Genomic DNA, 25,276 nt, shown 5'->3' on the forward strand with positions numbered 1-25,276 from the left:
TACAAAAAATTCAATATTCTTCGAGACTAAATGTACGGAAGAAAATTTAACAAAAATTGTTGGGAATATTCGAAATTGTTAAAGAAGAAATGCATTTAAGGAGTTTGACTCACCACTCTCTTTGGACATTTAGGTGAATATAAATATGATGTGGCTCCGCCTGGATAAAAAGGGAAACTTCGAATGGAAATCCCAAAAGAGCAAAGAGCCTTTGGGGGAAAAGTAAAGTGTAATATTGTATGTGTATTTCATGATGAGTAAATCTTATATTATCTTAAAACATCATTATTTTAGCATGCCAGTATCATAGACCAACGAGGTCATTTATTTCAACAAAATGTTTAAGATTCCCTTTTATGGGACTTTTGTTCCGTTTTCTTTTTTTAACGTTATTTTTCTGTTTTAGAAACAACTTAATGATAGAAATTCTAAAGAGCAGAATGCAAGAACTATGTAATAATAAACTTGACTTGGCTTTGCGACCTGAAATTCTATTTCTTCTCAAAGTAAGTTTTTTGCAGTATTTGGCATATGTTCGTTGAAAGAAACATGGCTTTAAAAAGTTTTTATAGGAAAGTGGAAAAGGTTTTGAATATTTGTTGTATTTATTCTTCAACGCAAGGTTCTACTTTGATTGCATAGCTAGTTTTATGGCTCGAAATTTCTAATAGACAGGTGTTGGCAACGCTGACTCTTTACTGGTCTTCCATCGCGCTTTAACTATTCAACACTATTGCCTTGACCCTGATGTAAGAAATTTTTTTTGCTAATGAAAGTAAAGATTGACATAAAATACAAAACAAAATGGAATTGTTTAGTACATGAGACGGGCTGCTGCCCTCTTCCCCTATCTTTACGCTATATTTTTGTCTCTAGCTGTCTAGTTTTTTTCCTTCTGCCGCAGCTACAGTGAAGCGCCGGTTTTTTTCACTCTGCAACAGTTACAGAGAAGCACTGATTAAACTGTAGAGTATAAAGTGGGCCATTGTACGGTGTGACACCCCTTCATATACAGGGTAAATTCTGTTTATTTGAATTTTAATACCATTCTTTATTTTCATTGAAAAACAGTTTGGTTTCTTAAGTTTATTTTCTATGATTTTTAATGTAGTGCTCAAGCCCGTCGAAGATATTTAGTTTTTTATAGTTATTTATTTGTAACAAGATCTCTACCTAGATTGTGTTGCCTTGAACCTTTTGAATAAGATGTTCTTTTCATGACCTCGTGAATGACCTTGACGAGTTCTTTCCAGAATGCCCATTATTTTCTTGTTAATTTCTTGATATTCTCATACTATGGCTGAGGCTATTCTCGAAGACGCAGCTTTTGTGTATTCTGTATCCTAATTAAAATGGCTCCCTAGAAATTTTGACAAGACATTTTGTTTTCTTGCGATGGGCTCGCATTTTTGTGCTATATTTTGCTCTTCTAAGTAAAATCTAATTCTGTTTAATTTTGTTTCTTGCATGTCTAATGTTAAAACTGATAAAATCATTAAAAAAAATTACAATCCAAAACGTTTTCTTATTCAACCGAAAGTGAATTTCCTACTCCATTATCTGCCAAAAATTACAAATTTTTGGGAGAAAAGGAGTTTTGTTATATGATATTTGAACTATTTTTAACAAAATGGCTATCTTAAAGTTTTTATCATATGCATTTGGAAAACATGGTGTGGGAGGGGCTAGTTGTCCTCTGATCACTTTTGACTCTTAAGTAGGGCCCTCGAGCTTTCCATTTCAAACCGAATTAGCCCCTTCCAAAGTTTATGTGACGACCCCTTCCATATGAAGTGCCTCTGGAAAAAAAATAATAAAACATTGGAGCCTTATAGACTTTACTATAGACAAAGCTATAGTGCTGACTCTTATGTATAATTGCATAATGTGTTTATGTGCTTATGATAATTGTAGCTAACACATTTTGTATGTAGCACTGCTAGCCCCCCCCCCCTAATTTTCAAATATGTTGCCGAATATATTTCCCATGCGTTTTTCCAAAGCGCCTCTCTTGTTTCAATTTGTGCAACCGTAAATTGAACCGAATGTGACAAAACCAGAACTAGAGAAATAAAAATGACGAGTTATTGCCAAATGAAAGAAAATATATTTTTCTGCAAGATTGTTCCCCTTTTTGAGGGAGTTTTTCTCACTTTCTTAAGCAGTTTCTTGGCTTTTTGGAGTCACTATAAGATCAAGTTTGTTAGTGTAATATTATTTCCAACTTTCTTTTTTTAGAGTTTCGCTTGCTATTGACCTCTGTTGCTTTTTAGCTACCGCCCATTGATTGGTTTGAAAAAAAGTGCTTGTGTGCATAAACTCCATTATGCTATAAATATTATGAATCGAAATAGTTTCCCTTTTTTTGGAGTTTTTCAAACAATCCCCCTCCCCCCCAAAAAAAAGAAGAAAATGAATAATAGAAATTTCTTATGTTTCATTTTAAAAAATCTGTGGGTATCTCTAAATCCAAATTAGAGCATGTCTCTTAAAAATTTGAAAAAATCTTCAAAGTGGAAACAATGGTAGTAAAAGCCTACAAAATAAGGTCTTTAGCTTGCTAAAATGAGTCAAATCAATAACCAGTTTAAAACCAGTAACCAGGCGGTGGGCCAGACAAATCAGTAACTTCTATTACTAAGTCGATTTACAGACTTCGATTCTGCCGTAGATTTCTTGCCTCGCTGTATAATGCCATTGTCCTTCTACATGTACTGTATATAGCACCTTTTTGGAATTATTTGTCGTCCGCCCAGTGTACAAAAGTAAGAGTTCTGTTTTTCCGAATAGCGAAGTTCCTTCTGAGACTTCCTCCGTGGACGAGGAACTCGTATATTATGCGTAATTACGGAGTGTCCGATCCAACAGTTTGTATTAACCGGGTCGTTGAGAATTTCCTTGAAAAGGCTAAGGGAAGGACGAACCCGTGGCTAGCTATCATGTGTCAGTAGTTTTGTTAGTGTACATAGTGGGTGTTTACTTATGGTTATGTTCGTAGTGTGATTTTCTTTTCTTTTTCCATTCGTACTCCGATGTAATTCCAGTGAATTTTCGGGTAATAAAAGTACTTACTTACTTACTTACAGCCTAAATACTATTTAACAGGCTTTTTTTCAAATCCGTTTCTCAGGAAATTCCAGGGGTTTGTTAGTAATTTCTATTCTATGCAAATATTGTTTCAACACGCTGCCGAGCTTCTAAAACCTGTTCTATTTAACGTTTGTCAGCAATATTCTAGAATCAATATAATAAGGTAAGAAATGACTATATTACAGGACATAGTAAGAATACAAAATACTTATCAGTAACTGTCATTACTAAGTCGAAGATTTGTGGAGCTTTGATGTTATATTCAGGCTGGAATTCAAGCTCCGAAAGTTAAGACTAAACCTACTTGTAATGCGAGAATATTAAAAAAAGGCTTATCTCATTTAAATAAATAAATATATTCGCAAATTTGATGGCAGGCCGTTAAGCCTCTACAAAACAAAAATCTTAATTTGCATTTCTTCTAAATTTGCACAAGGAGAAAATGTCACTTGAATAATATTCATCAACTTCCTTCTTGAATGTCAGTAGGTTTGTGGAGCAGATTACTCTTTCTGGTAAGTTGTTCCAATGCTGAACCACTCGGTTGCCGAAAGTCCATCGTCCCATGTCCTTGTAAAAGCGTTCCGTACTCACTTTGTACTGATGTCCTCGGAGATGATTTTTATTGAAATGCACGATTTAAGATATGCCCACCATTGATTTCTTTTTCTTTTATGCTGAAGGAAGGAAGGATGCTTTTGATACACTCCATATTTGAAAAGAAAAGTTAATCAACTTATGAAGGAAGCTTCAAAAAAACCATCTGACAGTCAGCACCTCATTGAATCAGTTGCCTGTAAATTCATGAAAGAAAACAAGTAAAGCCCTAAACGTTATAAACTGACTAAGCTTCTTTTTATTTTAGCTCCAAAAATTCTAGTTACGCCAAACTTTAGTTGTTTGTCGATCATCTAAATAGGAATTTCTAAGATGTTTTGACATTATTTCCTGAAACCTATCCCCCTTCTCGTTAAATGCAGAAATTTGTAAGTGGAGGAGGTAATTTGTTACCCAACTTTGTAATAAAACTGTAAACATCCCTGTAGTATAATGCACTTTGTCCTTTTAAATGTAATGCTATTTATAATAGTATACTCGACAAGATATAATAGTATACTTGACAAAAAATATTAAAAATGTTATTCCTGCAATATATAGTTTTAGTAATGTGTATATTTTACTTTTTAAATTTGCATTAAACTTTTACTCTAATATTATCTTTACTATAGATATTAAAATATTTAGCAGTTAATATAGTATTCAAACATGCAAGTCCAATCGTTCAATCTTTTAATCGTTTTTTTTTCTTGTTTCTTTTTTCCATTTAATATTTACTTGTAATTTCAGTAATTTACTACTTTAACTTCCTATTGTTTTATTTATTCCCTTTTTAAATTAACATTAACTACTATATAATATTTATAATAATGGATGTATATAGTGTTAACTTTTATTCGTATTATTATTATTAAATAGTATTATTAGTATTAGTATTATAATAGCATTATTATTATATAGTGTTATTATATTATCGTGTCTTCTCTAGAGCGGCTTCTGCTATTAGTATCTTAAGGTATTTTGTTTGTAAATAAATATATTAATATAATATTATTAATTAATTTATATATCAACAATCATATTATTATTATTATTAATGTTTCATCCATTCTCTTATGAGCAGCAAAAGTTTCAGGCTCAGATGTTTATGATAGGCATATAAAATATTGCGATGGTCTTTGTAATTACAAGTATTTAATTTAGGAAGAGTCAATTTTGACAGTGAATCTTGGTGGACACGAAGAAAGCAGCTCAGACTATTCCCTTGGAAATGTTAGAAAAAATATCTTTCAAGTAGCTGCGTCGGCCAAACGAATAATTGATGTCGTTTCCAAAGGTGGAGAAGTACTCAGTACAAATATGGAGTGAGTTTTTTTCCGTTTTATTAGTATACACTTTTTTACCGTTTTTTTCAGGCAAGGACTTTTAAGGATAGCTGCACAATGGCGAGAAGATGAGAGGAATGCTCTCCCCTCCCAATCTGGTCACTTCCCGACCCATTTCAGTAGTTTTTGGAAATAATTAGTATATATTCAGTTCTGGGTGATGTAAGGTAAACTTTTTTATGCATTTGATCCTCCACTGAAAAATTTGGTTATTACCTTTTCCCCTAACAAAGGTTACAGTTCATGCGTCTGCTCCACTAAATCCACGGATTGCTTCGAAAGTTACCTACATAATTCTACTCTTTCAATTATCTCCTTGCGACATAAATGGGAATGCTAGTGCATCCTTTTTTCCGCTCACCGTCTCAGGTTAAGTTTGGGGTCCCACAAGGTTCAGTTCTATTGGCAGTTCTGTACTTAATTTGTATTATTGATCTTATTTTTACTGTTATAACAAAAAAAAAAAAAAACAGTTTGTTGTCAGCTCTGTCACCCTGATTCTTTCCATGCCCACAAATGTAATCCTCCATGAATTGGTAATGACATTCTAGTTGCCTTTGCTGAAGACAATATCCTTGATACTTCTGTCAGAACGGAACCTGAAATCTTTGTAAAGTTGACTGTTTTGTTTGAGGGACTAATTCCTGGTTTGATACTAATTTCCTGACATCAAATGTTGCTAAGTCGAGCTTCCTGATGTTGTCGCGAATGGTGAACTTTCGAAAGCTCATATTTCAAGGGGTTCTCTCAGTAGACCTAGTGATCTTTATGTTGGGTTCCTGGGTATTTTTCTTAATAATCTCTCCTTTAGGCATTATATTGGTCAAATTAAAGCGAAGATATCGAAAAATCTCGGAATTCTTAGAAAGCACTAACACATTTTCCCTGGGTCGATTCTAAAAATTTGTTTCATAATTCTGTATTGTTCTATATTTAATTTTTTATTTTATCTTATGCATCGATCTGTTTTGTTCAATCACATGTTGATTTTCCAGTGGACCTTAAAACTAGACCGTCGGTTTTCTCTGACCATTCTACATATTATCGTCACAATTACAAAATTTGGATTCCATTCAGTCCATCGGTCAGATCAGGCGTCAACCCCCTGAATACTTTTCATTGCGCCTGGAATATTTTTACTTTCGATGACTTGAAAGTGTCACTCGTTTGGTGCCTTTAAAAGAATTGTAAAAGCATTTTTGATCTCCGGATAATTTATGTATTTATTTACATTTATGTATGTTACCGTGAATGTCCAAGAACAAGTTAATGTCGATATTCATCGTAAATATTCGAAATTCCTTTTTCTCTACTTGGATTCAACTGTATTCCCGAGTCAGCTTTTTCAATCTTGTGCAACCTATGACGGTAAATTTTAGGTTACGTTGGACTATGCTAATTTACATTAGGTTAGTTTAAGTTAGATTAGGCTGGGTTAAATTTGATTCTAAATATCAGAAATTGGTTATAACCTAACTTAAGCTAACCTAAACCAAACTAACCACGTCTATCCAAACCTAATCTAATCTAAACTAATGTGTCATCATCAAACCTTGCATTAAATTGAAAAAAATTGACTGGTAGCGCTGACTAAATCCAACGAGAAAAAAAAGGTATTTCGGGCATTCACCGGTAAACGTCGACATTAGCCAATTTGCGGACATACACGGTAAATAGTAGTAGTAGTAGTAGACAGGTTTAATAGCAAAAACTATCGCTGATTTGTGTTTTTTTTACAACATATTCAAAATCAAACTACACTTGTAAATATAAATCAAACTTATAAATATTAACTCTTACATATGTATATATATATATATATATATATATATATATATATATATATATATATATATATATATATATATATATATATATATATATATATATATATATATATATATATATATATAATATACATCTTCTCAGATGTTTCCTTTGATAAAGACTTTAATTATTGCTATAGAATGTGCGTGCTATTTTCAAGGTCCATTTTGCAGTTTTATACAAATCTTGTCAATAGCGAGAAAAAAAACATTGTTTTTTTTTGGTTTGTAGCTCGGTTTCAATAAGTGATGTAAGTTTGAAACTTCTTTTTCCGGCATAAGAATCAAGAGACAGAGGAGAAAGGTTCCTCTGAAATAAGCAAAGTTTTCGATAATTTTCCAAAGATAGAGAACAATAAATTGCTTGAACAATTTATGCAAATAGCATAAACAAACTTCTTAATAATTATTAATCAGTCTTATCAATCTTAAATCAAAATCAATTAATCTTAATAATCAATCAATCAGAAATCAATCTTAAAAAATATGAAAGGTTGGACGTGCGCGGTGTAAGATTATATCTTCTAGGCCCGAGAGGAAAAATTCTATTTTCTAGATTTCTAGGAAGTAATTCTGGGAAAATCAATCTTCCAGTACCAAATTATTTTTTAATTTTATTATAAGGTGCTCTATTTCAATTAAATTTGCTGAAATGTTGTAAGCTTACAGAGTCTTGATCAAGAATGAGATTGAAACAGTTCAGCAGCGATCCAAATCATTTGATGTGGAAATAGGCGAAATCTTCTAATTTGTATATTTACCAAAACGGATTATTTTTATCTCTACCAAACTTGAAAGGAACTAAAAGCTTGTATAGATCTCTTTAGGTGAGGGGGACCCTAAAGTGTCATCATCAGGACATCTATCAGAAGAAACTGTCGAATATCAACCAAACTTGGTAGCAAGATTGCTACCAGATCCGTAATTTATCTGAGATTCGAGGTGATCCCTAAATTTTTAATCGGAGCATGTGCCAAAAGTTGTTACTAGATACCAACAAGTCTCTTGGGAAGTTACAATAAGCGTTCTTTTTGGGATTTCTGAGTACCCAAACATTATCAACCCTGTACGACGGGAAGGGAGGTGGGTTCCCGGTTTCACTGTATGAGGATTACTACCAGAAAAGTTGTTTATATTTCAGTCAAGGCTTATAAAAAGTACTAGCTGGTTATGGGTTTTGTCATCCGGGCCGGGCGCGACCTGTATGGGGAGGAAAAGGTGAGGGTCCCCTATATATTGTCGTCATGACCTCTAGCAGAAGGATTCATAGGATCTGAATCAAACTTGTTATGAAATAAGAGTATGTGTCCTAGCTCTGCTTTTGGGGGTCTCTGTATTGTGGGCATTGTGAGGAGGAGGGGTCTTCAAACGAACTGTTCGATCTCGACCAAACATGGTGGGAAGTAAGAACTAGTGCCCTAGTTGTTTTAAGAGTTTATATCTATATCCTTGTCATCAGCGAATATACCAGGTGAGCTTGTTGAATCTAAGCAGAACTTTGTGGGAAGCATAATTAGAGCTAATATCCTAGCTACGCTTTTTGGAGATCAAGATCCGATCCAATTTCTGTTCACGAGGTAAGCTAGAGGGGTCTTTAAGCTATTTTCTTTAGGACTACTAGTTCAGATATCAACCTGGTTTTGGCAGAAGTAAGTTTAAACATCATGGAATTGCTTTTTGAGGTCTGTAAGCATTTTGACCTTTATAGGGAAAGTTTGGAGGAGGGGACTCTATATTCTTTTCATTGTAACATCTGCCAAAGATAGCTGTCGTATCCAACCGATTTTGGTGAGAGGTGAGCGTAAGCATCCAGTTATATTTTCGCCGTATTTTATTTCTGATCTGACCTATATAGGACGGAGTGGGCCCCTAAGTTCTTTTCATAAGCTTATTTACCAGAAGGAATTGCCAAATCTTAGCAAAAGTTGGTGAGAATTTATAGCCTCTCCTATGCCTTCTCAAGGCCAGATCACAATTTGCGCTTTACTGAAAACAAAATACGTTTGAAATGTTTTCACCTTTCTTACTTTCATAAATGAAAAATTATCAAAACCTTAAAGAAGAAATGTCAGTATATGTCAATTTAACTGACAATCCACGGTCATTTTGTTGTTGTTGTTTTTGTTTTTTTTTTCAGTAAAGTGGAAATGATGTTCTGGTCTTGAGAAGGCATAGAGGTTATCAGCCCTATTCATGTCAATTTTTGCTCGTTTTGAGTTTAGCTCTGCTATTTATTTTAATTTCTCTTCGTTTTGAGTTTCATTTAGTTATTTATAGTGATTTGTGATGGTTTTACGCTTTGAAAATTATTTAACTTTATTTTTGCTCATTCTTGGCATACTGGAGCTCTTTACTTTTCTTTGAAAAGCTGGTCTTGTGAATTTTTTTTAAATTTATCAAAGAAACGAACGGGAAATAGTAGAACTTGATGATTATGTGTCATTTCCTTCCTTGACAAAAGAAATACAACGGAAATTCAAATATGGATTAAACCTCACGTAAAGATGAAATAAAAATTGAACAAAGAGTAGAGCAAGAATCACAGGAAATGAGAGGAGAACTAGAGAAGAAACAGAAGACTAAGACAGAAAATAAAGAGGCTACGAAGAAAAAACTAAAGATAAAACTTAAAAGAAAGACAACTGACACAACGGGAAACGACGAAGATATTGAAAAAGAAGAAGAGAACGCAGATATGCGGACTCGTAGCTAATCTACATCAGGAATCACAAGAAGGGGGACGAAAAGAAATGAAAACAGACAGTTTAAGAAAAACGAAGAAAAAGAGAAAGAATCTGGAACGTTGAAACGTGTCAAAAATATGGAAGCTATGCTGAATAGCATTACACCAGTGCTAGCGGTGGACGAGAACGTGGATATTACATTGAGGAACATGGTAGAGGCAGAAACGAATACATCAACATCATCTAGTGGCTAGAAAAAGAGAACAAAAAAGCGAGAACCTGCGAGGAAGAGGAGAATGAAACGTAAATAGAATCAGATTCAAAAAACTTATAAGTTCAAATGTAAATGGACTGAAGCAAAGAAAGAGACAGTAGCTTTTAAGAGACTTTCTGATGACGGAAAGTACAGAATTAGCTTTTATACAAGAAAGTGATACAGATAATTTTAAAAGCGTAGAACCCGAACACAAATACTTAACAAACACTTGTATTGGCGGTGGTAGTGTAGCAGTTTTATATAAACGTCAATTTGAGCCAAAAAATGTCCGAATCGACGAAAAAGAAAGAATTATTAGTTGTGTGATAAATAGAAGAACATTTATCAATGTTTGTGGGCCATCTGGAACCCAAAATAGGAAAAAACAGAAAGCAATTTTTCCAGCAAGATATTGCAGTATTTATCCCCCAAAACGCTGATGAATTGATATTATTTGGAGATTTTAACTGTTTAACAAGTAAGAAAGATGTCATAGCCCGAGAAGAGAATATTTGCAGAGCATTGGTTGAGCTGATAAATGGACTGTAACTGGTAAATGCATGGGAGGAACCTAAGAAGATAAACAGCTTTACAAGCATAAACTGGGTAGGAAAACATGGAGGTGGAGCAAGACTTGAAAGAGTTTATGCATCAAAAGTACTGATGTAAAATTTGGCAAACATAGAACACAAGATAGTGGCTTTCACGGACCACAATGCAGCATTAGTTACAAACAAAAATTAAAAAAAAGTGCAAAAAAGAAGAAAAAAATCTACATGAAAAATGAATGCTGCAGTCCTAAGAATTGACGAATGTAAGACATAGGTAGGGAAGATATGGAAATCGATGAAGGAAACAGATTCCAAGGTGTTACCCGAATACTGTAAACAGACGATGAAGTCCAGAATTACGCAAGAGGTAAAGACAATTTCACTGGAATTATCAAAAACTGGCGATGAGTATCTGAAATTTATTTATAGAATGACTTATAAACTAACTAGAAATAACTAGAAATTACTAGAATTACTCCACTAGAAATAAGAGAAATAGAACAAAAGAAGGCAGATGCGTTTAGGATAAGAGCAAAATACGAAGACCAGATAAGGAATGAACAACTAACAACAATACTTATTTACAAAAAGAAAAAGCAAGTAAAAGAAACTAATCTTAAAAGAGTTAAAAGAAAAATGGCGAAACAACTGAGAAAATGGAAGATATCCTGGAAGAAGTGAAATCCTTCTGCAAGAATGTATTTACAAGAGAGGCAGAAGAAGAAAAAGAGTGAGTGAACGAATCTTTTCAGGAGATTGAATATAATCAGGCAACAGAGGAAGAAAATGATGTACCAACTGCTAAATTAACAAAAGAAGAAATAAAGAAAGCTATACTTAAGACGGATAACTATAAAACACCAGGACTTGACGGAATACCTTACGAATTTTATAAGACGCATGTCGAAGAAATCGCAGAACATCTGGCAGATATTTTCAATGAATTTCTAAATAACCATGATATCAAGATACACTGTTTAGCGAAAAAAGGTAGCCCTTAAGACCTCAACGACTGGAGGCCAGTTAATACCACAGATTGCAATTGCAGGACTATGTCTAAATTATTAGCAAACCGTATAAAAAAAAGGTGCTACCATCCATACTAAGTGTAAACCAAAGAGGAGGTCTAGAAAACCTGAAAGCCGCAGATATATTGGCTAATAAAGAGGTGTAAGAATACAAGCAGGAAGTCGAAAGGAAAAATGAAAATAAAGTACAGGATAACGATTAATGATATTAAAAAGGCCTTCAATAAAATAAGAAAAAAAAAAATCTAGTTTGGATTATGAATTACTACTATTTCCACGAATTATTCATAAAATGGGTAAATAAGTTAATTGAAAAAATAATACAAGTAATCTGTGTGAATAGCGATGTTACGGGAAAATTTGAAGCAGGAACTGGAGTGCGCCAAGGATGTCCGCTGAGTCTATTACTGTTTGCCCGTTTTTTTTACCCGTTACTTAAATATCTAGAAAAGGAAATACATGGCATTATAATAGAAAATGTGGCAATTAAGTTGAACAGTTTTGCGGATGATCTGACAACGTACACAGAACCTGAAGATGATTTCAAAGTAGCCGTTTAGTGCATAGATGAATATTGTGACATCTTCAAGCTACAGCTCAATAGAAATAAGTGTGAAATGCTATCATTGGGAGACAAAGTATAAGAGGTGTGTGAGGGAATCCCGAGAAAGGAAAAAAAAATATTGGGTATATTTTTTTTCAAAGAAGTTGGAACCGAACGGAAAGTGAAAACTGGGTAAATACGATATCAAAATTCAAAAATGCCCTAAGACAAGGATATGGAAGAAGTCTGACTGTTCACCAGAAGGCCCAGAATGTGAACACTTATGTTTGCCCAATTTTATAGTATCTGTCCTTTGTTTCGCAACCCAAAAAGACACATCTAAAGCAAATGGTGAGTGCAATTTACCAGTACATATGGAATGAAAAATTTTCCTCTAAGTTGAAAACAGAAAATATGTTCATACATAGAAATCATGGGGGCCTTCAGGTCATACATGTGGAATTAACTTTTAGATGAAGTAACTTTTTATTAGGACAATTTTTGAACGAATGATAAGGAAAAAAGAATCACCAACAAGAGCTTGGTATGAAACATGGAAAAGAAACGAAATATCCCACCAAAATATAATCAAGCATTCGAAGAAGTTTACGAAATAAAAAAATTAGAAGTGCCGCTTGAGAATAAGTTGGAAAGTTGACAACGAAAAACTTAAGGAATATTATGAAACAAAGAAACAGCTTCCTCCACTAAAGATCGCTGGAAATGGTAGTTATAGTGAAGAAGAGGTGGACAAAGGTTTCATACTGCTAGAAAGTTGCCTGTTGCAGCCAAAAGCCAAAGTACACATGTATTTTTTAATGCATAATTTGTTATACACAGAAGAGTTGAAAATAAAGATGAATATGAGTGGTAGTAATGGACTATGTAAGCTATGCGAGAAAAAACTAGAAGCACAATGTCATATAATGTTAGAATGTGAAAAAACAAGAAACCAATGTAGCAGGACTGAGGAATATATTAGCGAGTGTTACACGTAGAAAAGATGAAGTTAATTTAGAGAAAGCTGTGCATCTAAAATTAGATGATGAGGCCTATACAAGGTCAATAGTGTACGTCGTATTGCATTTTTGTTATTACGCTTGGAAGCGAAAAGAAAAGCAGAAGGAAGATTATGGTGTGATAAATCGTGTGGAAACAGAATGGAAAATGACAAAGATTATGAAATGTAAGAAAATTGAGGTCGTGTTTGGTCTAATATGTAATATGCTTGTAATATGCCTAGTTCCATCTGTTTATAGTTTTACTACTACTACTACTACTAACAACTCACCGCAGCATCAAGCCGTCTGAGGCCAACACAGCTACGCACGCTCCTCCATCCCAAACTATTCAAAGCCTCTCTCTTTACACCCTTCTAAGAAGTTCCCTTCTCCTTTAAATCTTTCTTTATGACATCCTCCGAACCCAGACGAGGACGACCTGCTTTCTGTTAAGCCGTAGACGGTTGACCGAAAAGGACAATCTTCGGCAATCTGTCATCCTTCATCCGCAGAACGTGCCCTAACCATATCAACCTTTCTTTAGTCATAGCCCTAGAAAGCGGGATTGAGCCACACTTTTCGTACTACCTACTGTTTGAAATACGATAAGTCAGCCGGGTACCCAGAACAATCCATGGGCAATTTCTCTGGAAAACATCTAGTAAATCTTCATCCGCTTTTGGGAGCGCCCATGCTTCAGAGCCATATTTGACCACTGTTATCACTGTACCTTCCAATGATGTCGGAAGACTTTCAGATCGGACTCACACACAACCATATTTTTTATGAGATGATGAATTATTTCTTGTTTCATGACAACATACATTCAGGCGCTTTTTATGGCACTTGGTATTAACCAAGTGACATATAGCAATCGCAAATTCCGTCGGTCTGTCGGTCCCGGTTTTGCTACTTTAGGCACTTCAGGTAAGCTAGGACGATGAAATTTGGCAGGCGTACCAGGGACCAGACCAGATTAAATTAAAAATAGTCGTTTTCCTGATTTAACCATCGGGGGAGGGGGAAGTGGGGGCCCCGTTAATTCGGAAAAAATAGAAAAATTGAAGTATTTTTAACTTACGAACGGTTGATCAGATCTTAATGAAATTTGATGCAGGGAAGGATATCGTGTCTCAGAGCTGTTATTTTAAATCCTGACCGGATTTGGTGATATTGGGGGGGAGTTGGGAGGGGGAAACCTAAAATCTTGAAAAACACTTAGAGTAGAGGGATCGGGATGAAACTTGGTGGAAAAAATAAGCACAAGTCTTAGATACATGATTGACATAACCGGAACGGATCCGCTCTCTTTGGGGTAGTTGGGGGGGGGGGGGTAATTCTGAAAAGTTAAAAAAATGAGGTATTTTTAACTTACGAACGGGTGATCGGATCTCAAAGAAATTTGATATTTAGAAGGATATCGCGTCTCAGAGCTCTTATTTTAAATCCGACCGGATCTGGTGACATTGGGGGGGTTGGGTTGGGAGGGGGAAACCTAAAACTTGGAAAAAACTTAGAGTGGAGGGATCGGGATGAAACTTGGTGGGAAAAATAAGCACAAAATGAATAAGCAAAAAATGAGGTATTTTTAATACTTAATTTTTTATTAATTTTTTTTTATTTAAATTTTGAAAAATTAGAAAAAATGGGGTATTTTTAACTTACGAACGGGTGATCTGATCTAAATGTAATTTTATATTTAGAAGGATATCGTGTCTCAGAGCTCTTATTTTAAATCCGACCGGATCTGGTAAAATTGGGGGGACTTGGGAGGGGGAAACCTAAAACTTGGAAAACACTTAGAGTGGAGGGATCGGGATGAAACTTGGTGGGAAAAATAAGCACAAAATGAATAAGCAAATAAGCAAAAAATGAGGTATTTTTAACTTACGAACGGGTGATCAGATATCAATGAAATTTGACATTTAGAAGGATATCGTGTCTCAAAGCTCTTATTCTAAGTCCCGACCGGATCTGGTGACATTGGGGGAAGTTTGGGGTGGGGGAACCTAAAAGGATGGAAAACGCTTAGAATGGAGGAATCGAGATGAAACTTGGTGGGAAAAATAAGCAGAAGTCTTAAATACGTGATTTACATAATTGGAACGGATCCGCTCTATTGGGGGGGGGGTGTTCTGAAAAATTAGAAAAAACGACCTATTTTCAACTTACGAAGGAGTGATCGGATCTTCATGAAACTTCATATTTAGAAGAACCTCGTAACTCAGATCTCTCATTTTAAATCTCAACTGAATCCAGCGTAATTGGGGGGGGGGGCAGTTGGGGTGAACCGGAAATCTTAGAAAATACTTAAAGCGGTGAGATCAGGATGAAACTGGATGGGAAGAATAAAAACCTGTCTAAGATACGTGACTGACATAACCGGACCGGATATGCTCTCTTTGGGGTAGTTGGGGGGGGGGTTAATTTTGAAAAACTAGAAAAAATAGGGTATTTTTAACTTACGAACGGGTGATCGGATCTAAATGTAATTTTATATTTAGAAGGATATCGTGTCTCAGAGCTCTTATTTTAAATCCAACCGGATCTGGTGACATTGGGGGGGGGGTTGAGAGGGGGAAACCTAAAACTTTGGAAAACACTTAGAGCGGAGGGATCGGGATGAAACTTGGTGGGAAAAATAAGCACAAGTCCTAGATACATGATTGACATAGCCGGAATGAATCTGCTCTCTTTGGGGTAGTTGGGGGGGGGTTAATTGTGAAAAATTAGAAAAAATTAGGTATTTTTAACTTACGAACGGGTGATCGGATCTCAATGAAATTTATATTCAGAAGGATATCGTGTCTCAAAGCTCTTATTTTAAGTTCCGACCGGATCTGGTGACATTGGGGGGAGTTTGGGGTGGGGAAACCTAAAATGATTGAAAACGCTTAGATTGGAGGGATCGAAATGAAACTTGGTGGGAAAAATAAGTAGAAGTCTTAGATTCGTGATTTACATAATTGGAACGGATCCGCTTTATTGGGGGGGGGGGGCAATTCTGAAAAATTAGAAAAAATGACGTATTTTCAACTTGCCAAGGAGTGATCGGATCTTAATGAAATTTCATATTTAGAAGGACCTCGTAACTCAGATCTCTTATTTTAAATCTAAACTGGATCCAGCGTAATTGGGGTGGGGGGGAAGCTGGGGGGTACCGGAAATCTTTGAAAATACTTATAGCGGTGAGATCAGGCGGAAACTGGATGAGAAGAATAAAAACCTGTCTAATATACGTGACTGACATAACCGGACCGGATCTGCTCTCTTTGGTGGAGTTGGGGGGGGGATGTGGAAAATGATGTATTTGTAACTTACGAAAGGGTGACCAGATCTTAATTTAATTTGATATTTAGAAGGATCTTGTGCTTAAAGCTCTAATTTTAAATTCCGACCAGATCCTGTGACATTGGGGGGATTAGAGGGGGAAACCGGAATTCTTGGAAAACGTGAAAATTTGGGTATATTTATCTTACGAATAGATGATCGGATCTTAATGAAATTTGATATTTAGAAGGAATTCATGTCTCAGAGCTCTTATTTCAAATCCCGACCAGATCTTTTGACATTGGGGGGGGGAGTTGGAGGGGTAAATCTTGGAAAACACTTTGAGTGGGGGAATCGGGATGAAGCTTGGTGGATAGAATAAGCAAATGTCCTTGATACGTGATTGACGGAACCTTACTGGATTCGCTCTCTTTGGGGGAGTTGGGGGAAGGGGTTCAGTGATTTGGCGAGTTTGGTGCTTCTGGACGTGCTAGGACGATGAAAATTGGTAAAATTGACTTGATAAAGTCGTTTTCCCAGATTCGACCATCTGGGGGGCTAAAGGGAGAGGAAAAATTAGAAAAAATTAGGTATTTATAACATACGAGTGGGTGATCGGATCTTAATGAATTTTGATATTTAGAAGGACATCGTGACTCAGAGCTCTTATTTTAAATCCTGACCAGCATTAAGCCTCTTTGTTTCCTTTTAAATCAATCTATGGATTCATAGAATTTTGTTAGAGCTCATACAATATGATCTCTTGGCTCTTAGCTGTTCATGCCTTGTGACAAGTGCCATATGAGCTCTTAGCTCTTGTTAATATGCAGAAACTTTTCAAAGGGGTTGACAAATTCCTCAAAATATTAATATAATAGGAAATTATGAAATGAGTTTAGATGAAAAAGAGCCGGCTGCAGCAGCTAAAGCAGAAGCTAAATTTTTCTGGAATTGTATAAGCTAAAGATGGGTAAAAATAGGGATGCATGACTAACTCTTAAGTGGAAAACTTTTGTTTTGTTTTTATTACGAGTGGGATTAATGATTTTTTGCACCCCGACCGGATCTGGTGACATTGGGGGGAGTTTGGGGTGGGGAAACCTAAAATGATTGAAAACGCTTAGATTGGAGGGATCAAAATGAAACTTGGTGGGAAAAATAAGTAGAAGTCTTAGATTCGTGATTTACATAATTGGAACGGATCCGCTTTATTGGGGGGGGGGGGGGGGGTAATTCTGAAAAATTAGAAAAAATGACGTATTTTCCACTTACCAAGGAGTGATCGGATCTTAATGAAATTTCATATTTAGAAGGACCTCGTAACTCAGATATCTTATTTTAAATCTAAACTGGATCCAGCGTAATTGGGGTGGGGGGGGAAGCTGGGGGGTACCGAAAATCTTTGAAAATACTTAAAGCGGTGAGATCAGGATGAAACTGGATGAGAAGAATAAAAACCTGTCTAAGATACGTGACTTACATAACCGGACCGGATCTGCTCTCTTTGGTGGAGTTGGGGGGGGGGGGAATTTGGAAAATGATGTATTTGTAACTTACGAAAGGGTGACCAGATCTTAATTTAATTTGATATTTACAAGGATCTTGTGCTTAAAGCTTTAATTTTAAATTCCGACCAGATCCTGTGACATTGGGGGGATTAGAGGGGGAAACCGGAATTCTTGGAAAACGTGAAAATTGGGGTATATTTATCTTACGAATAGATGATCGGATCTTAATGAAATTTGATATTTAAAAGGAATTCATGTCTCAGAGCTCTTATTTCAAATTCCGACCAGATCTTTTGACATTGGGGGGAGTTGGAGGGGTAAATCTTGGAAAACACTTTGAGTGGAGGAATCGGGATGAAGCTTGGTGGATAGAATAAGAAAATGTCCTTGATACGTGATTGACGGAACCGTACTGGATTCGCTCTCTTTGGGGGAGTTGGGGGGAAGGGGTTCAGTGATTTGGCGAGTTTGGTGCTTCTGGACCTGCTAGGACGATGAAAATTGGTAGGCATGTCAGGGAGCTGCACAAATTGACTTGATAAGGTCGTTTTCCCAGATTCGACAATCTGGGGGGCTAAAGGGAGAGGAAAAATTAGAAAAAATTAGGTATTTATAACATACGGGTGGGTGATCGGATCTTAATGAATTTTGATATTTAGAAGGACATCGTGACTCAGAGCTCTTATTTTAAATCCTAACCAGCATTAAGCCTCTTTGTTTCCTTTTAAATCAATCTATGGATTCATAGAATTTTGTTAGAGCTCATACAATATGATCTCTTGGCTCTTAGCTGTTCATGCCTTGTGACAAGTGCCATATGAGCTCTTAGCTCTTGTTAATATGCAGAAACTTTTCAAAGGGGTTGACAAATTCCTCAAAATATTAATATAATAGGAAATTATGAAATGAGTTTAGATGAAAAAGAGCCGGCTGCTGCAGCTAAAGCAGAAGATAAATTTTCCTGGAATTGTATAAACTAAAGATGGGTAAAAATAGGATGCATGACTAACTCTTAAGTGGAAAGCTTTTGTTTTGTTTTTATTACGAGTGGGATTAATGATTTTTTGCACCCCACAGTAGAACAATGGAATGGGGACAAAAAATGAATTGCTGCCATAAACAAGTATGGCTGTTCACAATGTTTTTGAGTTTTATGTTTAGCTTTTTTCATAAGATAAAGCAAGAGGCTCTTTCGATTGGCTCCGTCCCGTCAGTCAAGTTTCAAGATGTTATGCAGTTGAGTATTAGGGCTTTTAAACACATGTTACTATCCCTAAACCATTTCATAATTATGTTCATTATTTTCTAGGCGTAATAGCTATAGTACTTCGGACGTCCACAGTAACAACGAGTTTTTCCGAGTCCCTGAATTCTACGAAGATGCTTGGAATGAAAGTTATAAGTCAAGCCCGTCAGAAACAAGATTAGAGTCCATCCCGATTCTAAGGCCTGAAAACGAGCTTCTGGATTTTTTCAGACTGTTTGTGAACTACCTAGTTCTTTCCAATGAGTCATTGAACAGAAATGTGTGGTGTGATCTTATGCAGCATGAATTTGAAGATAATCACTTACAGTTTCACGCTTTGATGTTATATCAAACGGACTTGGCAGAGGTCTCAAAGATTTTTGAGAGGCTGAAATTTACAGAGACGGGCCTGTTTTACCTCACATATCAACTTTCAGTTCGTATACTTGCTGGAATGCAGCATTTTCAAACTTCGGAGAATCTGTTTCGTCGTAGTTTCAGGGAGGTAAGTAAATTTCAATGGAAAATGCGCAATACAGCAGTTTAATAGCTAAGAAGGAATATCTTTATAAGTAGAAAAAAAATATGTTTTATTTATCTTTCGGTAGTTTTTTGTGTCTGTTTTTTATTTTTGTCATTTGTATAAATTTTTTAAAGCCGTCGTAAAAAAAAACCCTGGAGAAAAGGCTTACCTTAGGTGTAAATAAGTATAGCACTTATTCTATTTAGCATTGACGGGGCTTCTATGATACTAAAGGTGTTCTGCCAAACATGTGCCTTAGCACAGGCTTACACAGGATATTTGAAGGAATAGTAGAAACTAGGACTTTGAATACACAAAACTTGAAAAAGACTGGCATCTTTCAATTGATTGATCTTTAAGTAACACAAGTAAAAATCAGCCAGTAAATCTCAAAGATTTTCGCTCTTCTGTAAAGTTTATTTGTCACATCTTGAGTAGGACTTTTCGAGAGCCCAAACTGAGATCTTTTTGACCACAAGACTTTATGAGAGCTGGGCTGAATGAGAGCGCACTGGTGAAGGAGTAAATTCAATATGCTTGGCTATAATGGACAGTGATTGATGAAGACTGTTTAGGTTTTAACATTGTATTGTATCAGATTAACAACGCTTCTTGACTACTAAGGTCCCTGCGTCGGCCCTGCAGTGCATTGCTGCAGCATGATTCGATCTCTGGGTCCCGTATTACCAAGCAAAGGTCAAATCCACTGCGCCACCACAGGACGGCTTTAACATTAAATGTCTTATTCCGAAGTATTCAAATTCTTTTGCCAGCCAATAAACGGAACCGGGACCCAGAGACCCATTGCAAAACCTGGAATACGAATTACCGATTACCGTATGTTGCTCCTTTGTCAAGCCAGATCTCCAGGTGTTTTTGTGAAGTCCATATTAAGATACACTTAACGAGTATTCTCAATGTTTAAGTACAAAACCTTGTACATAGATGGGACCACGCAACTTCTAAAGGTAGTAGGTGCTCAGAACCTGGTGCAGAAGCTTCTCTCAGAGAAACTTCAAATTGACATGGGTAAGGACGGAATCCCCGCTTTAATGCCCATAATATGTGTCACAAAAACATTCAAAACTAAATCTTAAACAGGATAAACCAAACAATTGCAAATAAGATAGTCGCTTAATATTGATAATGTATATCTACTTTCTTTGAAGGGGCAACCATGTATTTATATATTCTGTTGGGCCAACCTGACTGTTATACATATAATGGTAGATGTTAATAAGCTTAACTAAGCTATGGATGTCATGTCTTGATTTTGTTTAAACGATAATCCCGACGGGGCCATTATTATTTATGTACTAGCTGTTGGTGGGGGCGCTTCGTCCCCCCTCCCAAGCCCCCCCGCGCGCGTAAGTCGTTACGCGCCACATTAGTTACGCGCCATTGTAGTTATGTCCCTGTGTCCCACCTGTGAATATAGATAGATATATATATGTTTTTAACTACGTAAAACTTGCGAATATACAATATTCTTCGCTGTCCCATTGTCTGTGCATATAAATAGATTGTCAGGTTTACCGACTCTTGAACATCCAACATATAATTGTCCATGGGAAAACAATCCGTATTCAGATCTATACCGCATTTTTCTAATGATTGTCCTTGGGCTTTGTTGATGGTAATTGCTAATTGAATATTCCCTGTGTCCCCGTTGTCATTTATATATCCCTATGTGCCCTTCCGGCGTCCCCGTTGTAGTTGTGTCCTGTGTCCCGGTCGTCATTTATATTCCCTGTTTCCCGGTCGTCATTTATATTCCCTGTGTCCCGCTTGTCATTTGTGTCCCGGAAGGAATTTCTCTTTGAGTGTCCCGGTCGTCATTTTTATTCCTTGTGTCTCGGTGTCCTGGTATGTAACGACAATAGATCGATTGTGTTTTAACTTTGTTCACGATCCCATTCTACTCATGTAGAAATAGAAGCAGTACGATTAGGTGAAGGCATTCCCAAATGCTTGAGAAGTTTGTTTGCAATAGATAAGCACAAATCTTCAATCATAACTAAAGTGTAGTTATAAATTTCTGTTGTAAAGTCCAAGGTCATATCTGACCTTTCTAGCCGTATTCGGTGGAGTATATTCTCGACCACTTGCGATTTGTATTTCTCCCATAACCCTGTAGGAGATGAAGGAGAGCAATTTTGCCGAAAGACACGGGCCGTAATGTCATGTCTATGAACCGGCGATTGTCCAGGATGTAAAAGCTGTTGTATCTAATCCCAAGATGGATTATATGTAAATGTAATAAATGACGAATCATTAATCTATAGGCATAATATTTCATTGCGCTGCATTTCTTATCCGTTTCTTTGTTAGTGGCTGGATTTATCAATTTAATATTAAAGCATCGATGAGTTTAAGCAATTCTTGTCAACTGATTGTTTCGCCTATAAAGAATATTATCTCGAGGTAAGAACTGATCACCGACCATAACGATTGCCAGTTCGTTGATAGTTGCGCATCAGTAGGCATCAATTCGATTGCTGTTTTGAACAGAAGCACTAAATTATTATTTTTGTGGAAAATATGTTGCAACTGGAAACGATAGTCCTTTCAACGTCGTTTTTTTTTATCATCGGTATCACTTTCAAGTTTTTTTTTTTGTTTTTTTTTTTTTACCTTGGCTTGTCTTTCGTCACTATGAAATACATATCGCCGAACCTTTGTTTTTTTAACTAAAATCTGGTAGGCATTGATGCCCTTATCCAAGTCAAAATCCCAAATCCAATCATCATCGCTATCATTTTCAGTTTTGATACGTTTTGTCTCTCGCTGTCCAGGTTGATTTTCATCTAACGGCGCGGTTTTGCGTTCTTTAGCCGCAAGCTTTTTGGCATTAACTCTTTGAGCAGCTTCCTCGGCTGTTCTTTCTGCCATTGTAGGATTTATACTAAAATTTCTTTTTGAATTAACTATTTGAGCAGCTTCCTCGGCTGTTTCTTCTGTCATTTTAAGATCTATACTAAAAATTTCTCTTTGAAACGCCTTCTTATGTACTTATTAAATAAAAAAAAAACTAATTTTTTTAGCTGAAAGTAAGGAGCGACATTAAAACTTAAAACGAACAGAAATTACTCCGTATATAAAATGGGTTGTACCCTCCGCAATCCCTCGCTCTTTACGCTAAAGCTTTTAATTGTTTTAAAAAGTAGAATTGTGGTAAAGAGTCAAACTTTAGCGTAAAGAGCGAGGGATTGCGGAGGGGACAACCCATTTTATATGCGGAGTAATTTCTGTTCGTTTTAAGTTTTAATGTCGCTCCTTACTTTCAGCTAAAAAAATTAGTTTTTTTTATTTAATTTCTGAACGTTTTTGAATTAATGCATGTCTGGTTTTGGCTCTCCGCACATGAATTATTAAAATGAAATTTTTATATTAATTCTTTTTTTGGCTAAATGGCTTTCTCTTAGTTTTGATCAGACGATTTTGAGAAATAAGGGGTGGAGAAGGAGGCCTAGTTGCCCTCCAATTTTTCGGTTGCTTAAAAAGGCAACTAGAACTTTTAATTTTTAACGAACGTTTTTATTAGTAAAAAATATACGTAACTTATAAATTAGCAACTTACGTAACAAACTTTCATAATCTTATATTTTTATTATGTATACAAGGGGGTTTGTATCCTTGTTAATACCTCGCTCTTTACACTAAATCTTAAGTTTTGTCCCAATTCTTTAAGAATGACCCCTGAATCAGAAAGGCCGTAGAATAAATAGTTGAAATTACTAAAAATACTTTAGCATAAAGAGCGAGGTATTTATCTCCTCCTAAATACCTCGCTCTTTATGCTAAAGTATTTTTACAGCCCCTCATGTGCGTAATAATCTCTGTTCGTTTTAAATTTCATTGCTACTCCTTCCTTTCATTTGAAAAAACGTTTTTATGTTTATTTTTCATTGTTTTCTTATAGTAATGCTAGAAAATCATGCGCCCTTTTCCTTGAATTTTTCTTCCCCCATGACAGATTCCTCCAAGGAAAGATCCTCCAACATAGCCCCCTCCCCTCAGCCCCACCCCCCAAACAAAATAAAATCCCCCTGAAAACGTCTGTATACTTCCCAATAACCATTACTATATGTAAACACTGGTCAAAGTTTGTAACTTGCAGCCCCTCCCCCAGGGATTGTGGGGGAGTAAATCATCCCCAAATACATAGTTATTATGGTTTTCGACTATGCTGAACAAAATGGCTATCTCAAAATTTTGATCCGTTGACTTTGGGAAAAAAATGAGCGTGGGAGGGGGCCTAGATGCCCTCCAATTTTTATGGTCACTTAAAAAGGGCACTAGAACTTTTCATTTCCGTTAGAATGAGCCCTCTTGCGACATTCTAGGACCACTTGGTCGATACGGTGACCCCTAGGAAAAAGAAAAAAAAACAACAAAAAAACAAATAAACACGCACCCGTGATTTGTCTTCTGGCAAAAAATACAAAATTCCACATTTTTATAGATAGGATTCTACAGTAGGGTTCTCTGATACGCTGAATCTGATGGTGTGATTTTCGTTAAGATTCTATGACTTTTAGGGGGTGTTTCCCCCTATTTTCTTAAATAAGGCAAATTTTCTCAGGCTCGTAACTTTTGATGGGTAAGACTAAACTTGATGAAACTTATGTATTTTAAATCAGCATTAAATTGCGATTCTTTTGGTGTAGCTATTGGTATCAAAATTCAATTTTTTAGAGTTTTGGTTACTATTGAGTCGGGTCGCTCCTTACTACAGTTCGTTACCACGAACTGTTTGATAATGACGTCATATACAAAGCCTTTGACGTCATATACAAAGCCTTTGACGTCATATACAAACATACAAAATACATACATGACGTCATAATGCTCAATCCTTATAATGACGTCAGTCGACAAACATGACGTCAGTCGACAAACATGACGTCAGTTGACACACAAACAACTTATTTATATATATAGATAGATGTATAATTTTTTTCTTGAAAACGCCTGCATACTTTTTTTTTCAAAAATTGGCACCCTGGAATTTTCTGACCTGAAAAAATGATCCTGATTGGGAATGAGTTTGAGAAAATTCATTAGAGCCTTAATTTTTGAAATATAATTTATGTGAGGGATGTCATTATTATATACATTTCAAGAGCAGAAATTGTATCATTTTCTTCCAGGATTAGTCATATCATTTTTTAGTGTCTATAGCGCATGCAAAATTGCACAAAATGTCAAATTACTCTTAGTAGCTAAAGACAAAGAAATGGACCAAGAAACAGTAAGGTTCACATTGAATTGAAAAGGTGAAAGGTGTACAACGAAGTCTGCTGTTTGAAGACAAAACAAAATTACAACAATTAAAATTGCTGTGCAAAGATACACAGAAAGAAGAAAATGAATTCACGTCAGATTTTTTTGATCACTCTGGAATGGAGAGAAGCTATTTTGGTGTCTGTGAAGGATGAACTGGAGCTAAGAATTGAACTCGTGGCAGAAAATAGTTATGGGAGTTACGTCCCATTATATACATACAAAGAACAAAAATTACATCATTTTTTACCCAAGTTTTTAATATCTATGACGTATGCGAAACTACTAAAGATGACAAATGACTTTAAACAGCTAAAGAAAAAGGTATGGAACAAGAAATAATAAAAATCACATTGATTTGCAAACGAAAATGTTGCAAAACGAAATCTGCGGTTAGAAGACGAAGCAAAATTACAATATAATGGAGGAAGGTGTTAGTTTAGTGTGTGTGTGTCTATGGTCAATGAACAGGAAAGAGGAATTAGTCTTTAGCATCTATGATATGGTCAAAATTGCACAA

At 35.8% G+C, this 25,276-nt stretch overlaps 1 protein-coding gene across 1 annotated transcript in view; it reads left to right on the forward strand.

The window, feature by feature from the left end:
• LOC136043748 (NBAS subunit of NRZ tethering complex-like) overlaps positions 1 to 25,276 on the forward strand; it is a gene marked incomplete at its 3' end in the record, with an annotated part of 153,175 nt that overhangs the window by 60,076 nt on the left and 67,823 nt on the right. The window contains 3 exon segments of the mRNA XM_065728669.1: positions 407 to 506; positions 4,852 to 5,012; positions 19,011 to 19,452. Of these exon segments, the coding sequence (XP_065584741.1) occupies positions 407 to 506; positions 4,852 to 5,012; positions 19,011 to 19,452 (703 nt within the window).

Source organism: Artemia franciscana, unplaced genomic scaffold (assembly GCF_032884065.1).
Source record: "Artemia franciscana unplaced genomic scaffold, ASM3288406v1 Scaffold_923, whole genome shotgun sequence".
Classification (NCBI taxonomy): Eukaryota; Metazoa; Arthropoda; class Branchiopoda; order Anostraca; family Artemiidae; genus Artemia; species Artemia franciscana.